At 46.3% G+C, this 24042-nt stretch overlaps 1 protein-coding gene across 4 annotated transcripts in view; it reads left to right on the top strand.

The window, feature by feature from the left end:
* Positions 1–14958, top strand: part of LOC129125581 (hydrocephalus-inducing protein homolog) — a 32741-nt gene extending 17783 nt beyond the window's left edge. Inside the window, exons 18-30 of one of the 4 annotated variants that reach the window (XM_077185077.1) lie at positions 296–448; positions 2305–2543; positions 2890–3145; positions 4134–4277; positions 4445–4588; positions 5077–5390; positions 5576–5719; positions 5780–5864; positions 6903–7001; positions 7687–7896; positions 9099–9236; positions 9537–9714; positions 10193–14958. In XM_077185077.1, the coding sequence (XP_077041192.1) occupies positions 296–448; positions 2305–2543; positions 2890–3145; positions 4134–4277; positions 4445–4588; positions 5077–5390; positions 5576–5719; positions 5780–5864; positions 6903–7001; positions 7687–7896; positions 9099–9236; positions 9537–9714; positions 10193–10305 (2217 nt within the window). In that variant the 3' untranslated portion in view covers positions 10306–14958. Of the gene's footprint in view, positions 1–295; positions 449–2304; positions 2544–2889; positions 3146–4133; positions 4278–4444; positions 4589–5076; positions 5391–5575; positions 5865–6902; positions 7002–7686; positions 7897–9098; positions 9237–9536; positions 9715–10192 lie in introns of all 4 variants that reach the window. The other 3 variants (XM_077185076.1, XM_077185074.1, XM_077185075.1) reach the window with 3 other exon arrangements.
* The last annotated feature ends 9084 nt before the right edge of the window (positions 14959–24042 follow it).

Here is a 24042-nt window from a genome sequence, read left to right as displayed (position 1 = left end):
GCAGTGAATGAAGCAGGCAGCAGGTAAAGACAAGAGCCATGTGGAAGAGGTGTGAAGAAGCAAGCATGGCAAACAGCAGGGCTTTGTCCTCTGATAATGGGAGCTTGTGGCTTTCAGGTGGGATCACTGCAGACCCCACACTTACTCCAGGCCTTCTGTTTCAGTCTGCACCACCGACAGCTTCAAAGGGCCATCATTATCCCCAGTCTAGGAATGCTCTTAGAGCTGGCTGTGCTTTTAAAACTGCCTTTGTTGTGTCTTTTTTTTGACCTTTCCTACCTTCTTCCTGGAACAGGAGATCCGTCTGGAGTGCGTTTGCCAGGGCCCCGTTGTCTATGTCCATCCCAGGGAGATAAACTTCGGCTCTATCCCAGTCCTAGAAGATCGTTCCAAAACTCTCCACCTTGCCAATCAGTGTGAGATTCCTGCAACCTTCCAGGTGGAGATGGTAAGTGTCTGTGGGGCTGTTTTCTAGGGAAAAGTGCTGGTTACTAGCAGCCCTTGACTTGTTTTTTGGATGCAACATTTCTGTATTGTTCTGTGTGAGTGGAAGCAAGATATTCCATCCAAGTGCAAGCAAGAGGAGCCAGGATCTCAGGCACGCCTCTGTGAAATAGTTTGCAGAGAGGCTGGAGCAGAAATGAGTCTGGATCATGTTTTCAAGTTCTCTCTATTTTGTGGAAGATACTTAACTGTGCAAGTCATGTTTTTGGAGCTTTCAGAACAAGAGAAACCTGTGGCCCTTTGCTCCTAAGAGGGCATGGATTTCCCCATGGACTCCATTCCATCTGCATTTGCTTTGTGCCAAACTTGTGTTAATGGCAGAAACCAGGGTGTGAGATCTGCTCTCAAGCTGCTCATGGGGAGGCAAGTTTCACAACTCCTGTGGGTCAGACCAGTAGTGCTGTTGCAAGCAAATGCAGCTGTGAGGGTTGTGCAGCCCCAGAGCCTGTGGTCTCTGTAGCATTGCAGAATGGCTCTGGAGATCACCTGCAGAGGAAGGTTGTTGCATGCCTGGAGGTTACAGAGGGGGACAGGCCACAGGGCTGGAGCTGCAGCTGCTCCTCTGGCAGGAGGAGCAGCCAGGAAGGGTACGTGGCTTGGGTCTGAGTGGGATGTGCTCCCTGCTGGAGGGGCATCTGTGAAAGGCTTGAAAAAAGCTTTGAAAAGACATTTGATCTTCTGTATATTGGGTGGGTTCAACTTCTGGATCTGGTTAAAGCCAGCCCTGACACTGTGGACTTGTTTGTGTTTGTGGATAAATCATCAGGTGTTGTGTGAGAGTCCAGGCTCAGCCTCTTGGGCCTGGAGGAGGGGTGTGAATTTTCCTCTTGCTGCTTTTCCAGCTGTTTGGGAGATAAACGTTATCCAAAAGTGGAGGATTGGCAGGGCAGCTTTCCCTGACTCCACAATGGAGTTCTGCTTTCAGCCTCTGCAGGGAGCAATGCACCTTGGCTGGGTGCTCATGGTGTGTAAAGGTTGGGTTTCATGTGCTCCTGCCAGGGCCAGACCTGCAGAGCAGTGTCTGCACAGCTGTGCTGGTGCAAGGCCTTTCCTCCCTCCTTTGGGCAGCCTCCAGCTCTCTTGGCCAGTCTGTGAAGTCCATGAGAAAGCAGATGACAAGAGTTCTTGGGAAGAGTGGGCCATGCCCACAGAGCACATGTTGTCCAGTTTTCTTTCTGCTTCCTGCTTTCCTGCTCTGCTATAAGCATTTGGAGGTGACTTTTCTTTAGGCAGAGGGCACTGGGGCACCTCTCTACAGCTGATGATTGGTGGGGAGTGAGGGCTTCAGTCCTTTAGGGGGTGTTGAGAAGCACTGATGGCCCCTTGGGAAAGGAGATTTGGGATTTTGCTCAGCTGGCTTTGCAGAGTTATTCTGCAGGCTCTCAGCAGTGTCCTCCAGCTGTGCGGCTGCTGGGCTGGGATTTGAGCAGTCCTGCCTTCCTCTGGCTGTGAGCCTTTGTGCACACGCAGCTCTGCTGCCAGGAAGCCAGCAGGGAGTGAACAGCTTCCCTTGGCAAGCACTCCAAAGAGAGCCAGCAGGGGGAATTACCTTCTCCTGAGGAGGAGCATCCCTTGGGTTGAGCAAAACAGGGCTAATGACCTGAGTGTGTTAAAGGAAGGTAAAATACAGGTTGTATAAGCTCTTGGGGAGTTGCTGTGCTGGACACCATAGCTTACATTTAGGGAAATTAAACCTTTATGGTTTTTATACTCATCTCTTTAGCCTTCCTGTTTCCTGCACCTCACAGCAGAGCGGGGTCCATGGCTTCCATCTAACTTTGTGTTTGTCTTGTCCTACAGGCTGGGAAACGTTCCTGCTGGAGGGTTGAGCCCAGCAAAGGAGTGGTCCCCCCTAATTCTGAGGTGTCTGTGGCTGTCATAGCAAACCTGAATGACACAGTGAAATTCCAGGAGAAGGTGAAGGTGTTCATTCAGAACAACCCTGTGACCATCATCTCTCTCCAGGCTGTGGGCATTGGCACCACAGTTGTCACAGACAAACCTCTCGTTCCAAAGCTCGACTTGAAGTCCTGCTTCAGGTAGGAGACTCTAGAAACTTCCACATCTCCTGTGTGTTCAGCAAGGAACAATTTTTCCATAGCCCTTCAGGCTAGATCTTCTTCAGTACTCAAGGTCCTAGCTCTGTTTCCATGAAGCCACAGGAATTCATTTAGAAATATGTCATCCAAGAGTTGCTAGATATCCTGAAAAGCCACAGAAATGGAAAAGCTGGAAGACCTGGCAGGGCTGAAGCTTTGAGCCTGGGCAGCCTTTTGGGTGGAGGTTTTATTGCAGTCAGGGAATGCCATCAGGGTGAAGCTGAAGCTGAGTGATGCCAGGGAGATAACAGCTGCCATGACATTTTCCATCTCTCTTCTCTTGTAGCTTCAGTCCCTGCTTTTACCACTTCCAGCTGACCAACAGAGGCCGCCGCACGCAGCGGCTGTACTGGAGCACAGAAGGGTTCCGCACCTTCCGCCGCGGCTCCCGGGCCCCTGCCCCCGCTGCCACCAAGGGCCGAGGGGCTGCCCCCATCCCCAGGCCTGGCAGCCCCGTGTTCAAGGTGCGGCCAGTGCAGGTGGACCTGAGGCCGGGCCAGACTGTGGACATGGTGCTGGAAGGCTGCTCCAGCACTGTCCAGGTGAGGCCCCTGCCCAGGGCTGAGCCTTCCCCACCAGATCCCCCCCTGCAGCTTCTTCTGCAGCCCCTTGACAGTGGCCTGGCAAAAGGAGCAAGTGACTTCAAGAAGCTGTTTCAAGGCCAGTTGCTTTCCTTGCTGGCCACCAGCAGTTGCTACGGCTCTTTTGTGTTTCCCTAACTACCATAAACCCAACTTGCTGATCCCAAAATACAGGCTGAAGGAAGTACTGCTCCTTTGGCCAAACAGGGCTTACCTGTGTCATGTGCTGAGGGAGAAAGGAAGAGCAGAGAAAAGAAGTTGAACTTAGACTAGAAGCCCAGGCAGGAAGCAAATTAAACTACTGTCAAGTGCTTTTTCTGAGGGAAAAGCCCTTTACCCAGGGAGTAAAAGAAAAGCCCTGGGAATGGCAGGAGTGTCTGGGAGCAGCATTGCTTTTCCTCTGAAGACAAACTTGGGCACAGGGCTGCTCTAGCTATGAGTCCTGGAGGGGAAAACACAGTGTGCCAGCTCTAATGATCAGTGCAATGTCCGTCCAGGCAGGAAACTGTTCCCAGGGATCATCAGAATTGACAATTGGACTTTGGTCAACTTTTCTATCACTGCTTGCCCCAGTGTCTCAGCCAGCCCTGGTGTCCCAGGGGCAGCCAGGTTTTGCAGCACCCCTGGAGAGCAACTCAGAGGGGGAGATTTTAGCAGAGTCTGGGAGTGTTCTCCTACCTGGACCTTTCTTTCCAGGGCAATGAAACTCTGCAGAGAAGCTGCCAGCTAAGTCTGGTATGCATTCCCTGGCTCCAGGACCCCTGGGCACAGATAGTTAGAGTAAATAGGTGGCAGCACAGAAAGAAAAGAGAGCTACTGAGGAGAGCAGAGACTAACTACAGTCCCTAATAACAAGTGACAGGAATGGGGCCCATGGGTGGGTGGCAAGGCAGTGTGGGGTGTTGGGCCTGCCAGCACACACTGGGAGACAAGGGACTCTTGTGTGCAGGAGGTGAAGGAGCGGCTGCTGTGTCACGCTGTGGTGGGGAAAGAGATAACAAAGAAACAGATCCTGCAAGTGGATGTCATCTGCAACTTCATTTGCCCTGGAGTGCAAATGTCCCCCAGAGCCATCGCTTTCCGTGTGGAAAAGGTAAAGTCACCAGATTGCATCCTGGCATTTAAAGGTGTAACTCTTAAACTGGCTGGAAGTAAATAGAAATAGATGCACTTCTGGGGCTGAAAAATGTGACATGCATTGGAAGGGGAAGGAGGTCTATGGCACTTGAGGTCGTTTGCCCTTGTCTCCTGTTTCGGTAGAAACCCAGTGATGCCCTGACACTGCAGTACCAGCTGTTGACATTAAAAAACACCAGCTCCCTGCCATTCAGCATTGTGCTGCACTTGGAGCAGCCCTTCCTGGTCTGCAATGAGAACCAGAAGCCCCTCCCTGCAAATGCCAAGGTGAGCCTCTGTGGGCTTCTTCAGTGGGGTTTGAGGAGGAGGGATGTGGTGGTGCACTTCTGTTGGGAGGTCCTCAAGTTGAGAAGTTTATACTGTAGTGTCAGCAGTGGATTGGCCTGAGCTGAATCAGCAGAGCTGCTGAAGGAATCAAAATCTTATCTGAATTGGTAACATCCATGCTGGCTCTAAAACATGAGGAGAGGGGAGCAGGAAAGCAGATGGAGGCAAGCCATGCAGGGAAGGTGTCTCCTGGAAAGCCATGCCAGCTCTCCAGCAGCCACCCCCTTGTACTGGGGCTGAGCACAGAAACGGGAGCCTGAGGGATCCTGGACTGGACTGTGGTGCCTGCAGCCAGAGCCCTGCTGGAGAGAGATGAACCATGAACTGAGAAGCCCGTGCTGGGGTCACTTGGAGCATTTACTGTTTCATGCTGCCAGACCTTGGGACATCATCCCACAGGTGATTAATTACTGCTCATCTCCTTGCAGCCTTTGAGAGTGGATGTGGGGAAGGAACTTCATCTCTACATCCGGTTTAACCCAGCTTATAAGAAAAGTAAGATCAGCTGGGTGGTAAAGAAGGTTCTCAAGGTGAGCTTCATGGAGCATCCTCATGTGGAGAAGGTCCGTGTTCGGGGGGAAGTCTACTTCCCAAATCTCCACCTCCCGACCAAGGCCGTGGACTTTGGCTGCATCATAAATGACACTGAACAAGTGTTGCATATGGGGATGACCAACTGCAGCCCACTACCTGTCAACTACCACTGGTCATTCCTGACAGACAGAAAGGTGCACACCATAAGGTATGAGCATCATCATCCCCGTGCTGCTCCCAGCATGGAGCTGCTCCAGCCTGGTTCTGGAGTGGCTGTTACTGAGCTCAGCACCCCGGCACCCAGCCAGGGGCTGCAGTGCAGTGAGGAGCTGCTCTTGCAGGCACCTCTCTCTCCCACTGCAGGTTCACCATCACAGTTATGTTATTTTCCAGGTTCATGCCTTCACCACCTCAATTCAAGCCACAGTCACCAAAGAAGAAGGGAGTGTTTCCATGGAGATACTCCAGGACTGAAAGTGTGGAAGAGCTGGCTGAAACCCCGGAAACAACGCAGGATCCTGCCCTGGAGGATCCTGCCCTGGAGGATTCTGATGAGGAGGATCCTGCCCAGGAAGATCCTGCCCAGGAGGATCCTGCTCAAGAGGACTCTTCTCAGGAGGATTCTGCTCAGGAGGACTCTGACCAGGAGCCAGCAGATGCAGAGCATTCCCTGGAAACAGAGGTGGATTTTCTTGTGCACCTACCACTTGCTTTGCCTCCCCAACTTGCCACCAAAAAATCATACTCGTGCCAACCTCCCTTTTTGCTGTCCTTCTGTCCTGTGCCCTGAAAGTGGCAGTTGGACATGGGGTGTCTGGGAGGTACAAATCGGAAAGTTTTGCTCAGTGAAGCTCGTTCAGATCCTACAGACCTGTGCTGAGTTTGGGATTTTTTGGCTTATTTTCTTTACAATGTAAAATGAGGTCTTTATCTGCATCATGATGAGAAGGCTTCCAGCTTCCCATGTGTGTCAATCCATGAAGAGGATTCCTGATCTCCACGGAGCCCCTTCCAAACCCAGCTAGAGCACTCACATCTCTGCCTTCACCCAGAAGCTGGTATTGCAGTGACAGCTCCAGAGGTGTCTTTTATAAAGCAAGACTTTGCAAAGTCACTTATTATGGGGCAGTAAAAAGTCACTTACTATTATGCAGTTTAAAAAAAAGATGTAAGGAAGCAGAAGAGTTTCTCAAAAGCCCAGTGTTGGCATTAGGTTTAAGGAGAAGGGTTGTATCTGCTCACACACAAATACCAGTTGTTTCTACACTGCACAGTTTTTCTGAATCAGGAGAAACAAAGCCCTATATGAACAGTGTGGCTGAATGGTTTCAAATAGAAGCACAAAATCATCTTTATTTCCTGGTTGTTGCCATGTATGCACACACGTAAACCAGGGAAATCCAAGTGGCCATCCTGGAATCCTGGAATGGTTTGGCTTGGAAGGGACTTTCAGAGATTATGTAGTTCCAACCCTCCCTGCCTGAGTGCTGGGGGCACCCAGTTCCCAGGCAAGTTTGATGTAGGAGGTGCAGATGGAGCCCAGGTCTCATCTGTGGGTGGGCTTGGACCCACACTCAACTGATGGCCTGGACATTTTCACCCTTGATTTGTGCCCAGGCCCCTTTTCAGCTGCTCCTGGTGGGTGAGGAGGTGCAGCCTGCAGCAGAGTGATCTTGCTCAGAGCAGCCAGCTCACTGCAGCCCGTGGTGCTTTTTAACAGGGGCTGGCATCCACTCCTGGGGCGTCTCAGAGGCCGGTGAGGATGAGGGGACTGAGTTGGTTCTCAGAGATGGAGCACCCCAAGTTGGGAATGCAGGAGGTAAGTGGGAATTTGTCTCACGTCCATGTTTCCAGTGTGGGAAGTGGTTCTGTAGCCCCAGTGCCACTGGTGGCCCTCAGCACTGCTCACAGAGGGGCCTCACATCCCTCCCAGTCCATCTCAAAGCTCTGCTGAAGCGAGCGGTCACTGGAGAGCCCATGTGGGATGTTTTGTAGGGCTGCCCCAGGATGCTGCCTGTGCAGCACCTGTGGAGGGCATTGCTCCCATTTACCTCATCAGGTGGTTTTCAGGACATTTTTGTAGGAACTCTGGCTGTAGCAGCTTGAAGGAACAGCATGTGAGTGAGAGAGAGGGAAAAAGGCCTCAGAAGTCAGATGAGCCTTCCCCCAGCTCCAAGGGCTCCCACCTCCAAGTCTCCTGTTTTTCTGAAGACAGTGAGAAGTGTTTCTAAAGACAAGTTCTGCAGCAGAGAGAATTTCTTGCTGCCAGGAGACATTCCAGTTGACTTTAACGTAGTGTATACTCATGGAAAAGTGATTATGGGAGAAGATTTTCCCCATGGTCCCTCCACTGGTCAGTGGCACGGACACAGGATAAGATTAGGATGATTCTGGCTGTGTTTGGGGAATAGGCCCCTCCAGCTGTGACTCTATTTCAGGACACAGCTGCTCTTCTGCATCCATCTCCACTCTCAGCATCTCGATGTCCCCTCCTCTCCCTCCAGGTGTTTGATGTCCGGCCCCTGTGGGGTGAGCTGCAGCCAGGCGAGAGCGAGCAGGTCACCTTCACCTTCTTTGGGCACGCCAACATCGTGGCCAGTGTCAGGGCGCTGTGCCACGTGCAGGGAGGCCCCACCTACGAGGTGGTGCTGGCCGGGGAGGCCTCGTGCCCCAGCTACCAACTGGACGTGGAGGAGATCGACTGGGGGCTGCAGGTACCGCGGGCTGCTCCTGCCACAGCTCCTTGTCTGGCATCATGGCCACCTCCATCCCAGGCTCTCTGCCCCTCTCAGCTCCTCTGCTGGCTCTGGGCCTTGGGATGCAACCTTTGAGAGACACGTCCAGCAGCCCAGCTGGTTTGAAATGGCCATCCCCACCCTCCCCTCCCTTCCCCTGGCTGAGGGACAGGACACCCTCCTCTCCAAGGCACCTGGCACTGCCTCCTGGCAGCACAAGGCTCCCAGTGAAGATGTCCAGAGGGGCCTGTCCCTGAGATATCCCTCCACTGATCTGCTCCTAAAGCTTGAGCTCCAAGGGATGCTCTTGTCAAATGCTCTTGCTTGATCCACAAAATCATCCAGGGAGGAAGTTGGGCTTTCAGTCACTTCAGTAGCTGAAAACAATGTCCCAGAATAATCCCCACTTTACTTCTTTTCACTTTAACGTCCACAGATACTTCCAGTTCCTGGCACTGCCTGTGTTGTCCTGTGTGCCTCTCTTGTCACCTGTCTGTTTCTTGCCAATATTTGCATGCAGGTGCCTTTTCTTCTGGAATGCCTCTCAGAAATGCACTGAGTTTTAGATACGATTCAATGGGGACAAAGTTGTCAAAGCAAAAAACTGTTCATTAGTAACCATTCAGCTGAGCTGGACGTGTGTCTCCCTGCCCCAGAGAGGAGCAAACACACCCTCCAACAAAAAGGCAATCTTTGTATCCCCTTTGGGACAGTCCCTGGCCCCTTTCCCCTCGGAGGGGTACTCAGGAACTTCCATTCTCTCTGATGCCAACCTTTCTGTCCCCTCCCCTCTCATCCTCCTTCCTTTTGGTCAGGTCTTCAACCCTGTCCCTCTGCCAGCTCACAGCAACACCCAACAAACCAACCTGAACAAATCCAAACCACAAACAGCAACATGCAGAACCAACAGCTTCCATTCTTTAACTTCATAAGCTTTTGGCTTCGTCTCACACATCTCAGTGTGGCACATCCTCTGTTTCTCCTGGCTGTTGGTGACCCCTCAGAGAGCAGAGGACCTGGTCCCCTGGTTCATTTATTGCTGGCCTTTACATGGTTTTACCATCTCTCTGTAGTTGTGTGGTTGCATTGTGGCTGTGTGCTGTCAATGCCATGAAAGAGGAAGGAGGTTGCCAGCATCAGGCCTGTGTCTGTAACTTCTCCCTCCTCTGTCCTCTCTCCAGGTGTTTAACAAAGTCCTCAAAGCACAGGTGACCCTGCAGAACACCGGGGTTATGGAATTCACCTACGTGGTGCCAAGCTCCACCACTGGCACTGCAGCAGAGCCTCTGCCTGGAGAGCCTGTGGTCGTGCCCAATGCAGTGAGTAGCACAAGACATTGGCTCTGCCCTGTGCCAGGCAGCCCAGGAGAGAATTAAAGGAAAAAAGGGGGAAAAGAGGGAAAAAAGTGGGGGGAAAACGCCCCAGCCCTGCGAGAGCTCAGGAGCACACACTGCACCCCAGGGTTGGAGGTGTGAGCTTTTGGGCACAAGGAAGGTGGAAAGTGATGTGGTCTGATGGTTTCTTCTGGATGAGAACCTGTCTTCTCAGCCTGTCTGTCCCCTGAGCCATCCCCCATCAAAGCTTTGATGCAGTCCCTTCCTCCTCTCCTGTCCCTGCAGGGTTTCCTTCCACCTGGCCTGAAGCAAGTGTTCAAAGTCTATTATCTGCCAGGAAAGCTGGGAGTCTTCCACAAGACTTTCCAGGTCCATGTGGCTCACCTGGAACCAGCAGAAATCATCCTGAAGGGAAAGGGGACCTTCCCTGGGGTTACCAAGTACCGCCCCAGGATGCTGAAAGGTGAGCACTGTCTGTTGGCTCCCAGGAAGATCCCCTGGTTCTCCCCTGCCATCACACATCAGGCAGCTCACACCCATCTCCTCAAGCCTGGAACTTGCAGGGCTGCCAGACCAACACTTTGGCCTCCGTGGTTGCTTCCTGAGTTTTGAGCAGTTGAGCCCATTTAGGCTTTTTCCCAGGATCCTTTTCCCAGGATCTTGCCAGCACATTGTTGTAGGCCTGTAAAGATGATGGCCAGGCAGAAAAGCTTGGGAAAGGTGTGAGAGAGGCTGGCAGGGCTTTTGGCAGGGTTGGATGTGTGTGGCATTGCAGGGGGTGACATGATCCCCTGTGAGAGAGAATGAACATGAGGATTCAGAGAGGAGCAGCAGCATCCATTATTCTGGGACAGGCCAGTGTTGGGGAAGTGGGACCTCTCAGCTTCAATGGGATTGGCAATGGGTCATGTCTTCTATTTATGGATAATTTTTTCCTTCAGAAGAGGAGGAAATAGTGCAAGAAGAAGAAAAAAACCCAGAGGAAGAAGAAAAGGAAAAGGATGAATCATCTGTCACCATCTGTGGTGATGGAGTCACTGATTGTCAGAGCTGAACAACAGGCTAGTGTCCAACATCTCCCCAGGGCCCCTTCAGCTGAGGGCTCCCCCAGCAGCATTCTGGCTCTGGTGGAAGAGGTGGGAGGGTTATTCCCACTTGGGAAACTGGAGGAGTAGCAGCTGTGCTCCCTCCCAAAGTTGCCTTTGCTTGTGGCCAGCCCATCCTCCATACTTGGAGCTCTCAGATAGGTACTGCCATAATCAGATTACAAGATTTCTGGGCCACTTGCTGAATTTGGAGAGCTCGTGGTGTGTTCTCTTTTGTAACTGGGAGAAATATTTGCATTCAAGTGTTTATACCTAGAAAGTGAGCAGAATATCCAGAGTCAGTGAAGGACCAAGCACCAGCAAACTCTTCTTCATTTGCTGTGTAAATGGCAAGAAGGGCAACTGAACTGGTGAACTTTGTGATCTCCAAATGGCCTTATTCATGATAGCCCTCATTTTTTATTGGTGTATGATTCCACAAGGCATTTCTCTCCTCTTCTGGAATACAGAGGTTAAGAGGAAAAAAATACTATTTAAAAAAAAAAGGCAATTTCTGTACCTGTATGATGGGAATGATGTGGTTTCTTCTCCAGTGATACTGCCAACCTTGAGGTTTCAGCTGAGGATAAAGAAACTGAATCATCCAAATATTCTTCAGAAGACAAACCTTGAGAAGACCAAGGGAAACTGGGAAGCTCTTTGAAGAACCTACTGAGCCATAAGAACCTCGAGGATTGGCATTGGCACACCTTGTTTACCAATAAGGCAGGGAAAGGAATGACTTATGGGAAGAGATCTGTGAAGGCTGGGCTCTGCCCAGGCATGGTGCAAACTCCATGAGATCCTGCAAAGTCTTCCTCTTCTCCCAGATGAAGCTTTTCAGGACAGAGAACTGGATCCTTTCCACCTGTGGGAAGCACCTGGAGCTTTTAGAGCCACCCTTAACCACTGCTTGAAGTCCCACCATGTCCCTTGCCACTGGAATTGGAGAGCTAATGCTCTAAACCCCCATCATGAAGCCAGGGACGCCCTTAGGATGGTCATGGATGACAGTCTGATAGCAACCACGTCACCTTGGTGTACTTTGGCCCAGATAACACTGGGGATTGTGGCAGGCTCAGAGAGAACACTCTTGGTCAGGTGTGAGATGTATGGCACTGATTATGTGGCTCATTATGACTAAACTGACTGCTAATACAGTATCTACATATTGTCAGTGCAGTATAAAATAGAAGCAGGTCTAATGTAATATGAGCAGCTTTGGCCAGAAACCTGCAGGTTTACAGACTTTGGCACTGCAGAACTCACAGGGACAAAGCAACAAAGCCCCTGTGGAGCTACGTGAGGATTTTATCTCTGGACACGAGTGGATCTCAGCTGGATCTGCAGCCAGAGGCACCAGGAAGCTGCTGGGGCATGCAAGGAGCTCAAGTGACACAGGAGGAGGGGGGCAGGAGCCTTTCAGCACTTGCTCCTTGCCAGATGCAAGGGAGCCCTGCAGGGCTCGGCCTGATGCTCTTCCTCGACCTTCTGGATGCTTTCCCATCCAGAATGGGATTTCCAACTCCAGAGGAGCAGCCTCTGTGAGGTGCACTCCCAAAGGCAAAGGTGTTCTAAAGTGAAAATCACTGCTCCAACTTGTGCCACTTTGCTGCTGAGGTTATCAAGAGGAGCATCCCCACCAGCACCCATTTTTGCAGCTCTCTGGCTCCCAACTCACTGCACACATGCCAGTTGTGCCAAGGAATGGGGATTTCTAGCTGTGATCACATACTTGCCAGATTGTGCTATCATGGTAATTGATTTTGAAAGGAATAGTGGATTTGTCTTTACAAAGAAGCTGTGGGTCTGCTGGGAGATAAAACCAGCACTGGGAGATAGAAGAAACAATGGGAAGGATTCCACTGATTGATGAGTGGAAAATGATATTTGCTTTTACAAATTAACTTTAGGTTTGCTGATAAATGAAATTAGACATTGAAAGATGAAAGAAACAATAGGGAGGGAAAACCCCTAAATTCTGTAAGAATTAAAAATTAAAAGGGAGGGTTCTACCTTAGAGGGAAATCTTAGGTATAGGTGTATCAGGAAGTCTGAACCTCTCAAGTACCTCAGCCAAGGGGGAAAGAGAGAAGGGAAATGTGGCTGGGAATTGGGATAAAAAGGGAGGCTGCGTTCTCCAGAAACTGGAGAGACCCCAGGGGAATGCCCCATGGCCTCTCCCTCTATTCAAATAAAGAAAAAGGACTCCTCTGTCTCCTTTTTGAACATAAACCTCTGGTGTTTGTGGATTAATTTTCCCAACATTTTGATTCACTGTGTTGCAGTCAAGGAGAAAAATTATTAAAGAAAGGCCTCATAAAATCAGGCCTGCTCTGTTAGATCCATGGCTGGCCTGTCACTTCTTCTAAGTGCAGCTAGCACTTTGCAAGTTCCCATGTGAATATAATCCTGGTGTGAATGGTTTGTTAACATAACAACCACACCTGCATAAACATTAGATCTATCCCATGAGAATCAGTGAAGAAAATAGGTCAACAATTTAAGAATAAAGAGATTTGATAGACAAGTAAATACCTTTCTCTAACCAACAGAGTAATTGGCAAAAAAGCTACTGACCAATTGGAGGCACACACGAGGTCTGTAAAACTTCTAAATGAAGTCTTGGCTACACTGAGTTACAGGGAGTGGGAACAGAGCTCTCCAGAAACTTGAAGCTAGAAGGATTTAATGATATTCCTCACTTTGAGGCTCTTCTAGAGCTTAACTGCCAGCACAAAAGCTTTGCCAAGATCCTTTTAAGCAAATAAATGAGATCCATGAGAATTGGGACAGACCACAAGGGTCTGGGACAGCCCCAGTGCAGGGGCCCACAGATTGGATGTGTTAGAGAAACCCAAAACATGCACACCTAGAGAGCCCTTCCTACTCTATAGCAGCTGGGCATGGAACTCAGTCCATGGAACTCAGTCCATGGGATTCAGTCCATGGAATTCGGTCCATGGAATTCCCAAGGCCTTATCAGTTTCTCATGGTCACTGAAGTCTCTGCTATCACAGAATCCCAGGATCACTGGGGCTGGAAAATCCCTCCCAGCCCATGGAGCCCCAGCTGTGCCCGATGCCCACCTTGTCCCCAGCCCAGAGCCCTGAGTGCCACCTCCAGCCCTTGCTGGGACACCTGCAGGGATGGGCACTGCCAAGCTCCCTGGGCAGCCCCTGCCAAGGCCTGGGCACTCTTTTTGGTTTTTCTACAAAAAGGAAGAATTTGTGTCAAAGACATTCTGTACTTCTGTTATCATTTATCCTATGGCTGTGCTTGGAAAATTTCCTCACCATGGTTTGATAGACCTGATGATCTTGAAGGTCTCTTCCAAACTAGTGATTCTGTGATGCAAATAGTCACCCATTAAAAGAAAAAGCTGTTGATTCTTTCTCTCTGCTTCTTCCATCCCCTTGTTAATTTTCATCTTCAGAATTCTGCTCTTTATTTTCCTCTCCAGCTGTTTCTTAGTACTCTTATTCATTTCTATTCCCTATCTATTAATCAGCAAGAGGTAGAAAAGAACAAATGGAACAGTATCTGTTGGGAACAGTGTAGCTCCATGTTTTCACAGCATTCATGGTAGATTATTTTCTGTGAGACCATTGCCCATTTGTCAAATTCAGCTGAACTGCTGGACAGACAAACAGATGCTGCAATTACACAGAAAACAGCATGTGGTCTCCTTTCCTGGTAACTGAGTAGAAAATTGTTTTGAATTTTTCCTCTCCTCCCCTTTTCACTATAAAATCATGAAAATGGAAAATTGTAGATGCTTTGACAGGCTTCAAGACCACCACTTTACCCAAGTCTTTTCTGTTTTAATTATTTTTTATCTAATAATACAGAGATTAATGAGTAATATCAATGAATTAGTCTACCAACTTGCAGTTTTAATGCATTGTTGTACACACTTGCAATAGCACCACAATTCAGTCAGATCCTTGGATTGAAGCTAAACTCGAGCCCATGTTCAGCATGGGTAGAGGAAGAGTCATTCCCAAGAAGAAAGTTCTATTTCCAAACAAAAAAATCAATATTTGATGAGCTTTATGACAAAGATTAAGTATATTTTTAATACAATGCTAATGATCATAGACAAGCAGTGCTATAATATATCAAAATGTAGCAGAATGGAAATCCTGCAGGTTGGTATAATGAGAACTATTATTGTCACTTAGAAGATGGAACTGTTTCATTTAAGGATTTCTGAATGCCAAAACGCTGAAAGTCAAATATCAGGAGTTGTTAACTGTAACGATGTTTAAATCAGGATCATTGAACAGAAGGATTACTGCAGGAGCTGGTGATGAAAGCTGTGGCAATAAAGCACCCATTTAGCAGGCATTCAACGTGTAGCAGAGAGCATGAGTGTTAACAGTTCGTGATTTAGAAAATTTTACTTCAGTCTTGAGCATTTTCCAACGTTTTTGTGTATGATTCAAGCAGTCTTTATTGGCAATGTGTGCTTGATATACCATGATGGGGTAGGAACTGCTGTGCAGGAAATTATTTATTCTCACAGGTCCACCTTTCTTCTGCAGTGAACATTTAAAATTAAATTTAAAAAATACAACCCACATCCCCAAAGCTTTCTAAGTCCATGGAGCTGTCAAACAAGACACTGTACAGAAAGTTTAGAGTTTTGTGGCCCTGTTCTGCTGAGTCTTTGCAAGACTTGATGTGTTAGACTGATGGCTACAGACTTGCTTTTCTAGTCAAAGGAAAGCTCAATTTCTTGATAAAGAACTTCTGTTTTGGGGTGTTTTGCTTGCTATAGGGCTCCATGGCACAGATGATGTAATTGCAAATCACCTCATGGGAGGAATTATTAAAGGGAAGATGCACCCTGCATTATCAAGGACATAAAAGGCTGGGTTTAAAAGGATTCATTCTAGAAAGCTCTTGAGGTTTTGTTGAGCTTCCTTAACAAAATCATTTCTCCATCCTTGCTCCTGTCCCTTCCCTCTACCTCTCTTTTTTATTTTTATATTTTTATTAAGAAAATACAGGAACTAGTCTAATGTACAATGGAAGCATTACACTGTGTTCAGGACATTACTGCCTCCTTTTGTAGAAGGGCTTGGGATATTTGAAATAGCCATGGAAGTGTAGCAGAAACATTCTGTATGTTGGAAGGTTCCATAGAGCAAGCAGGACATAATCTTACAAGTTAGAATGAAAAGAAAAAATAAAAATAAAATAAAAAGAAAAAGAAAAAATAAAAAAGGAAAAAGAAAAGGGGAGGGGGAAAATCTGACAGTGACACAGTAACATCTCTAACTGGTTATCAGAAAAACCAAGGAAATAAAAATATAAAGAAGGAAAGGAGTTGGAATGAGTTGTTTGAGAAATATGACGAATATTCTCAGCAGACTTCACAATGTGTCTAAATAAGAATCATTTTTTGTGTGCTATAAAAGCATCCAGGAGCTCCAGGACTCTGTTGCCACAAGCAAAGAACAAAATGCTGACCCCAGAAAGAATTCCCATCCAGTTACATGGGAAACAGGGACACACTCAAAAAAAGAAGGGAACCCCTCCAGCTTGCTGTTGGCACTACTAAAACTTACACAAAGGACAATTTCCCATTAAGCATTAAATTACAAGCAATGCCTGCAGTGCACAGGTGTGAATCTTGCAAGGGTGAAGGAGAAGTGATGGTTGGAGGTAAAAATTACTCTGTCTTTAATGTTTTCTTTTACATATTAACTCTTATATTTGGAATAATTATCCATAACATATGGAAAGAAAATGTTGTTGAATGTACATAGACTCCACAAGCAAACAATTTCATTTTCAAGTGAAGTTTCAACTTGCCTTCTTCTTATTCCAGTTGAGAACATTTATAGAGTTTTGAGCATATAAAGTCTGGAGAGTGAAGTACAGGCACAGTCTGTACCACAGAGTGTCTTTTTTTTCATTTAAAGGATGAAGTCTTGTCAGTGCCATTTATGACTTTATTTAAGAATGTGCAGCTGGTGCTTTTGAGGAGAATATGTAAATGATGGGTTCTTTATAGGTTCAGTATTAAGTAAATACAGACTGCTCCAGCATCATCCTATTTGATGCTGCTGAAAGGAACTAATCAAATAATCTATAAATACCTGCAGTGCCCTTCTCCTTCAGAGGAGCAAGTTACTTTCTGTGAAATTAATTTCCATATTGTATGTGTGCTAAATATAGTAAGTGACAGCTTTTCAAACACATTGTGTCATTACCTAGTGAACAAGCTTTGCATCATTGTAATTGAACATGGGCATCATGTTATTATATTATGATATATATAAAAATAATATAATAATAAATAGAGAGGTCAGAGGCCTGATAAACCACATCTGGATCATGACAATGAAGGGTTCTGCTTCTCATCCTAAGGATGGAGGGAGGGGAAAAGCTGGAAAGTAGCCAGTCTGATCACTGTGTCCATTCCTGTAAGAATCTGGATCTTTTCCTTTTGTATTATGTTATTCCTGAAATATCTACAGGCACAATCCAATCTCTACTACTATGCCTTAAAATATAACCAGCTGCCTTCAGCTCACCAGGCAGAAAGGGGAACATCCTTTACTGTTTAGTTTCCTCTGCCTGTGTTTGTTGCTGAGCACTGGATCTGATGCTGCCTGTGATGGGGGAAAGGGCCAATTTTAGCTACTGTGCTTTCTGTCCTGGATTCCTGCAGCTTGCAGTTTGCTTTGATATCTGAAAAATAAGGCATGTCAGTATTTCAAGGCTTTCTTGACTGAGCAAGGAACAACTCTGGGCAGTTTTTGCCCTGCCCTGCCCTGCCCTGCCCTGTTGGAAGGATGGAATCCTTGCACAAATCTGACTCAGTCCTGACCAACAGGAGCCTCCTGCCTGGGAGCTGCACTGTTCAAATAGAGCAGGCATGGAAACACAGCCTTGCTCTGCTTTCCATACCTACAAACTCACCCACTCTGGGTTTCCAGCAGCCACTGGATTATTTTGTGCTGGACTGTGGACATAAAGCTGCAAATTCATTCCTTCCACACTTGGGTTGCCAGTTGTATTATTTCACTTCTCAGTCCCAAGATGAACCAACTTGAACTGACTGCAAAATATAACTTATTCCCATGTTGTGCATGTTGTAAGTGTTTGGATGGATGACTCATTTCAAAAATCAGAAGAGAAAGTTCATTCTGTCCTAATTTAAACCTACTCATTTTACAAACTCTCTTGTACACCTTTATTCCTTATTAAAAATACCCCATTGTAGAACAAAAGCTTATCAATTATCAGAAAGATTAGACCTCAGAAATGAAAAGTTGACAACCAATCTATGGATAAAATTCTCCAAATACTTTCTATTTCTGTGCAGCATCTTATTGTTTTATTTTTGACAGGTAGCGTGGCCTTTCCAATGATTTTCACTAAATTTCACATGCTACCTTTGAAAGACACTTCATTGTCATCCAGGTGTAGGTTATGTGCCTGCCCAACTAAAACATGGCTGTCGTTTAATTCTAGCAGTGATGAATTGCTTGAGTGAATTCATGCAAACAGGGAAATAGAAATTAAATTCATCACGCTAGGAAAACCATTCTTCCCCATGTAAATTAGTAGCTTTACTGCTAAAATCAATTTGTTTTGGTAAATTATGCAAAAATTCTCAAAGGACCTAGGTGCTTGATTTATTATACTCTTACTGTTTCATAATATTAGCAAATGAAATTTATTCACCCAATATTAGATGGCATAAGCTGAGAGCTTTAGTGGCAATTTCTGTTTATTACAATTAATCTGCGTTGTCTGTGGTGACAGAATTCCCCCAATGTGTAGGACATAATCTTTATGACAGATGCTTTTTATTAAACTGTACAGAAGTGTTCTTCATTTGAATAGAACAGGTCAATTACTTCTCTATTGCAAGGCCTTTCAATTTTTCTAATAATCTCTAATGAAATTCAGGGTTTATATGGAAACTGTTTGTATTCTGATTTCCTGAAGTATCAGAACTTCAAAATGCCCTCAGAAAATAAACAGCTCCTCAGATCTTCTAAGCAATGGAAGTGGGAGCTATTCAAAATTACTTCAGACATCTTGTTCAGGGTTCTAAAACTCAGTTTGCAGTTCATTTATGCAAAGAGTCCTGCAGCTGAAATCATTGGTGTTCCTGTTAAATGCACGTGGCTATCACTTGATAGGATCTAAATCCCTAAAGAAATACAAAAATAGTGTGCTAGAGATACTGGGGCTGAGGAGACAGGGAGTGGAAAATAGGATTCAAACAAGTAATTAATGTCTGGGCAATGAATCATACAGCCAGAGAAATACATTAAAGAAAATAAATATGTTTTTATATTTTTTACGTCTTAATTATGGAATGGTGAGCTGGACAATATAAATTGTACATCTGTGTGCATAAGCATTTTTTCTGTGTCCCTCCCTGGGCATTAAGCAGTTGCAGTAAGTCCAAAAGGTTTGTCAGGGGTTTCTGCCCACTCCCTGCACAGGTTTACCTGGACAATGGGGCCTCAGGCAGAAAAGCCATCACCCCAAAGGGAGGGAAACAGCACAGGGCTCAGGTTAACCAGAGTGAAATTAAAAATATAGATTACAAAAAAGCACCAAAACGTTGCTTGTCATATTTCAAGATCTGTTGCAAAGAAAGATCCCAGAATCCCAAAATGGTTTGGGTTGGAAGGGACCTTAAATCCCACCCAGTGCCACCCCAGCCATGGCAGGGCCACCTCCCACTGTCCCAGGCTGCTCCAGCCCCAGGGCCCAGCCTGGCCTGGGGCACTGCCAGGGATGGATCTGTGTTCCTTTCTCCTAGCAAACCATAATCCTAATGAACTGTAACAGCTTCTTGCAGATGGAGGTGCAAAACAACTTTGAAAGTGTCTACAACCTCCTCCTTTAATAATTTATTTTCAGAAGATGATTTTTGACATGAATAAAATACATCATGCAAAATATTGTGAACTTGAACATTCATGTCAGTTCTAAGCACCAGACAGCTTGCCTGTGTTACCTCAGAAGCCTCTAAATATCTTTATGTGATGAATACCAAATATTTTCAGACAAAATTTAAATATTTGTTTTAACCCATGGTACCAGTTTAGAAAAGAAAAATCTTCTCTCCCAGAACTGTTTTACACTCCCTAACTTGTGTCTAGGCATGTTGCACTGAGTCAGGGAGAGGTAACAGCAGGTCTGGAGAGCAAGTGAAGCTTTGTGAACATTAATTATAACTATAATTATAACATATATTATAATTATAATTACAATTATAATTGTCAGTGGGCTAGCAAGAGCCCCAGGCCCCAAGGGAGATGTTTCTTGGCACCAGGTGACAAAATGTGGTGACCCTGGAGATGGCCATGAATTGACCACTGAAGCTGGCAGGTTCCAGTGTGGTTCCCACCTGTATTCCTAAACCTTGAGCTCCAGGATCTTCACTGTGTGAAGCTTAGAACTCTCAGCTCCCACCCTCAGATCTGTTTTTCTCTCCATCAGGAATCTTTCAAATCCATGGGTGTGAGGTATAAAATTTGACTGGGACAGAGGCACAGAGTATTCTAAATAACATGGACCTTTATATGACCATCATTTAGAAGTGATGCTGTCAGGTTTGCTCCTCTGTCCAAGTGCAGAAGAACTTTTGGGAGGCTTCTTCCACTTAGCAAAATTCTGAGTACTCTAATTCTGACAGCAGTGTTGAGGAACTCCACAATGTGTGTTGATTTAAAAGGATTTTCTCTCAGCCCTCCTTTCCCTGAACAGTGTTCTGCAAGCTCACAGAGTTTGTGTAAATAGGCCCTGACTAATCATGTACTCACAGTGGGAAATTCAGATATTACTGGGTAGGGAAAACCATATGGAAAAAACTACTTTTGTAATTTATTTTTAATGACAGAGTCTTTTCCTCTACTCAGAAAATGGCTGACAAAATACATAGTATGATGCCTGAAAAAGGGCTGTCTTTCTTACTTCTTTTCTATTTTCTTATGTCTTTTCTATGTTATGTCTTGTCTTTATGTCTTTTCTACATTACTCCTTGAGCTTTATCTAAAGTCAAATCTTTTGTCTTTTGAATCTTTTTAGTGGCTTATTTCTGCTCAGGTCATGGCTTTACCATTTATAAAAGCTGCTCTCTTTTAATATCCCCTTTAATTTTGTACCAATGGGGTCCACCTGGACAAAGTACACAACATCCTTCAGAATTCTGCTGTGGTACAAAACTCTCAGGCTTTGGGCTGGTTTGGCACAGCCTCGTTTTTGGCAGTGGAGGGGGCCACAGAAGTGGCTGCTCTGAGAAGCTGCTGGAAGCTTCCAGAGTGTCCAGGAGAGCCAATCCCTGATGGCTCTGAAGGTGGACACGCTGCTGGCTGGTTAGAGAGGCTGGCAATGCCTTGGGATGCCACATTTAAGGAGAAAATCCAAACAGTGCACACACAGTTCTTTTCCCCATGGTGGGGAGGTGCCAAGTCCACAATTTTGCTGCAAAGTTTATATATATATATATATATATACAATATAGCTCCTCCCATTGAGCACCAGGATCTCTGAGTTTTGCACCATCTGTCATACATTAATATTTAAAACTTTTATCTTCCAGGCTTTGTGACTTTGAATACTCTTGTGATTCACATAAGCCTTGTGCCTTAAGCAATGGCCCATTCTTCTCTAGCACAATGCAATCCTCCAACAAAAAGGGAACCATACAAAGGTAATTAAAACCATTTTTATGGCACAGCTGATATTTTTTAAAGTTCAGTTCACATACTACCACTGCTCAATATCTTACTTGGACAAAGTAACTGACAATTTATGGAGACAAGTTTAATTTTCTTTAATGGACTAATTGAAATTAATAAATTCAATTATTTTGAGATAAAGAACTTTGTAATTTTCAGGTAATGGATTGCCATGGCAATGTGGAATATCAGGAAAAATTCCTCACCAAAGCAGGATGGGAGAGATGCCAAATGAGCAGCATCATGCTGCAGGTCATCCACAAGATGGCAATAGCAGAATGAGTTCCTGGAAGTTCAGGCCTTTAGGAAACTGTGCTCTTTGCATCTGGTGCTTATTTGGAAATTTAATTTAGCTCAGAGCAGAGCTGGGACAGAAGTTGGTTGCTTTGCCATCCTCTTGTTTACAGAAATATAATAGGATTATAAAATATAAAGCATAAATTTGAAATCAAACCTTGCTGACCTTATTTAAAACATTTCATTTTTTCAGCTGGTCATTGATACAGTAGAATTTCTGTTACATTAAATGCTGTGAATAACATTTCTCTTCTTTCCCTCTATCCAAGTTCTGTAAGTCCATGAAGGCTCCAAGCTGAAATATTTTGAACATTCATATTTCTCACAGGTCTGTATGAACTGAAGCACTTGAATAAAAATCCTAATATTAAGTGATGCTAAACCTGTCCCAGTATGGCAAACTGATGGCAAATAGGTGTTTCTCCAAAGAATCTGGACTATGTATTTAATACCTGTCACATTTAAAAATATATTTCTGAGAGTTTATTCCTGTATGCTGCTACATTTTGAAGCTTTTCAATTGCGTCAAAAGCAGAACAATTTTTTTTTTTAATCCACACAAACACACATTACATTAAAAAATGGGGGCGGTCTATATTTAGATTTTCTTTTTCTTTTTTTTTAAGAAATGCTCTCTAATCAAAATTCTTTATCAAATTTAGTAACTCAGTGAAAGAATAGAGCTGGTAATCCTTCTTTTCTTCCAATGCCTGAAGGAGCTGACAGGAAAGAGAGAGAGACACTATTTACAAGGGATGGAGGGACAGGACAAGGGGAAATGGAGTCACACTGACAGGGAGTTGATTTGGATGAAGTTTTAGGAAGGAATTGTTCCCTGGCAGGGTGGGCAGGCCCTGGCACAGGGTGCCCAGAGCAGCTGGGGCTGCCCCTGCATCCCTGGCAGTGCCCAAGGCCAGGCTGGACACTGGGGCTGGAGCAGCCTGGGACAGTGGAAGGTGTCCCTGCCATGGCTGGGGTGGGACTGGATGAGTGTTAAGATCCTTTTCAACCCAAACCATCCCTTGAGTTTATGATTCATGATTCTGGACATGGATAGTGCTGGTAGATTGATGTTCCTGAGGTTTAGATGCCCATCATGCCTGTGAGGAGCTCACTCCCCCTGTCCAAACACAGGATTTCAGCATCTGAGCCCTCACCAATCTCTGATCTGCCTCCATTTTGCAAAATTAGATGGAGGAAAAATTGAAAATGCTTGAAAACAACAGCTCCCATAGTCAGTAAGGACCTTGTGGTGTTAAGGAGTTGCATCATCCCTGGAAGTTGCCTGTTCCACACTTGCAAATGGCCTTGGGAGATAAAAAGGCACAATTATCACTACTCATTATTGCCACAATAACAGGTTCACTGGTGGTCAAGTCTTCTGTAAATATCAGCAGCCAGTCTTCAACCTATTGGAGCTGCTTTGTCTATTCCCTGTTCTGCTCTCACAAACCCTTAAAGGACTCTCCAAAACTCCTAACACACATTTCCCACCAGGCTTCCAGAGCACTCCAAGCTGCCAGGACAAACCTCCCCTGGACAGCCCCACATGAGCTTCTGAAACACTGGGGGTACCTGGAGAGGTTCAGAGTCCTGGGAGGAACAGGGTAAGGCAAGGCCAAGAAATGCAGGGAAAAAAAGGGATTTGGAATTCAAGGTGGAGAGGGCTGAGCAAGGCAAGGGAGGGGAGCAAGGTCAGGGCACAGCAAGTGATGGCTGTGCCAGGCAAGGCAGGGGAGAGGCCAGCAAGGCAGTGAGAGTCCGAGGGGAGGAGAACTACAGGCAAGGGAAGAGCAGTAAAAATGGGCAGGGAATTCAAGCTGGGCAACGGGGGAGCAGGGCAATGCAAGGGGTACAAAGGACATGGATGAGTCAGGAAGGCAAAGGATATGGGTAGTCAGGAATGGCAAGGAAATGCAAAGGAGATAAAGCCTGGCAATGCAAGGCCTGACAATGAGACAAGAGCAGTGTGGGCATGCAAGTTAATGCAAGCCAAGTGTGGAAAATGCCCTGCCCCAGTAAAAAGTTCTTCCATTCCCAGCTGCCCCATGCAAGGGACACATTTGCAGATTGGTGCCCAGGGGGTGGGCATGGCAACTCCTGAGCTCCAATGCAGTGACAAGAAAGCAGTTTGCACCAATAAATGGCACAGAAGAGCTGAGTGACAGACTTGGGAGGGGCCAGGCCTGGCTGATGCAACCCCTGGGCTATAAAAGACTGAGCATCCATCTTGAAGATGAACCGGCTATGTGGTGTCCATGAGGGCAGTTCCCAGCACTGCAGCTTTTTCCTTCCCTAGTCCTTTGTTGTATTTTTGTAAAGGTTTAATAAACCTTTTTAAGTTTTCAATGTGAGCAGTTGTTTGTCACAATAAAGGAGACAGAGGAGTCCTGCACCTGTATTGGGATAATGGGAGCAGGTCCCCTGGGGACCTGTGGGGAGAGAGAGCCTGTGGGGGTTTCTCTCTCCCTCAGGGTTTCAGAGGGTGCTCTCAGGCCTCTGGCTGCTCACAGTGACCCCAAGATATGTCAGAAAGTCTCTTTTCCCAGCCTGGCATTCGATGAAGCAGTCAGGGCTCTTCATTTCTCGGTCTCAAGGTTGTTTATTGTTCCTTATCTATAAAATTCTTTCTCCTGCCCTGCCAGGCCCATCCAGCAGGACAGTTCCAGGCACTCTGCCTGCCCC

This window comes from Agelaius phoeniceus, chromosome 12, assembly GCF_051311805.1.
Source record: "Agelaius phoeniceus isolate bAgePho1 chromosome 12, bAgePho1.hap1, whole genome shotgun sequence".
In the NCBI taxonomy this organism is placed as follows: Eukaryota; Metazoa; Chordata; class Aves; order Passeriformes; family Icteridae; genus Agelaius; species Agelaius phoeniceus.
The sequence above is the reverse complement of the archived record's forward strand: the minus strand, read 5'-3'. Positions and strand labels throughout refer to the sequence as shown.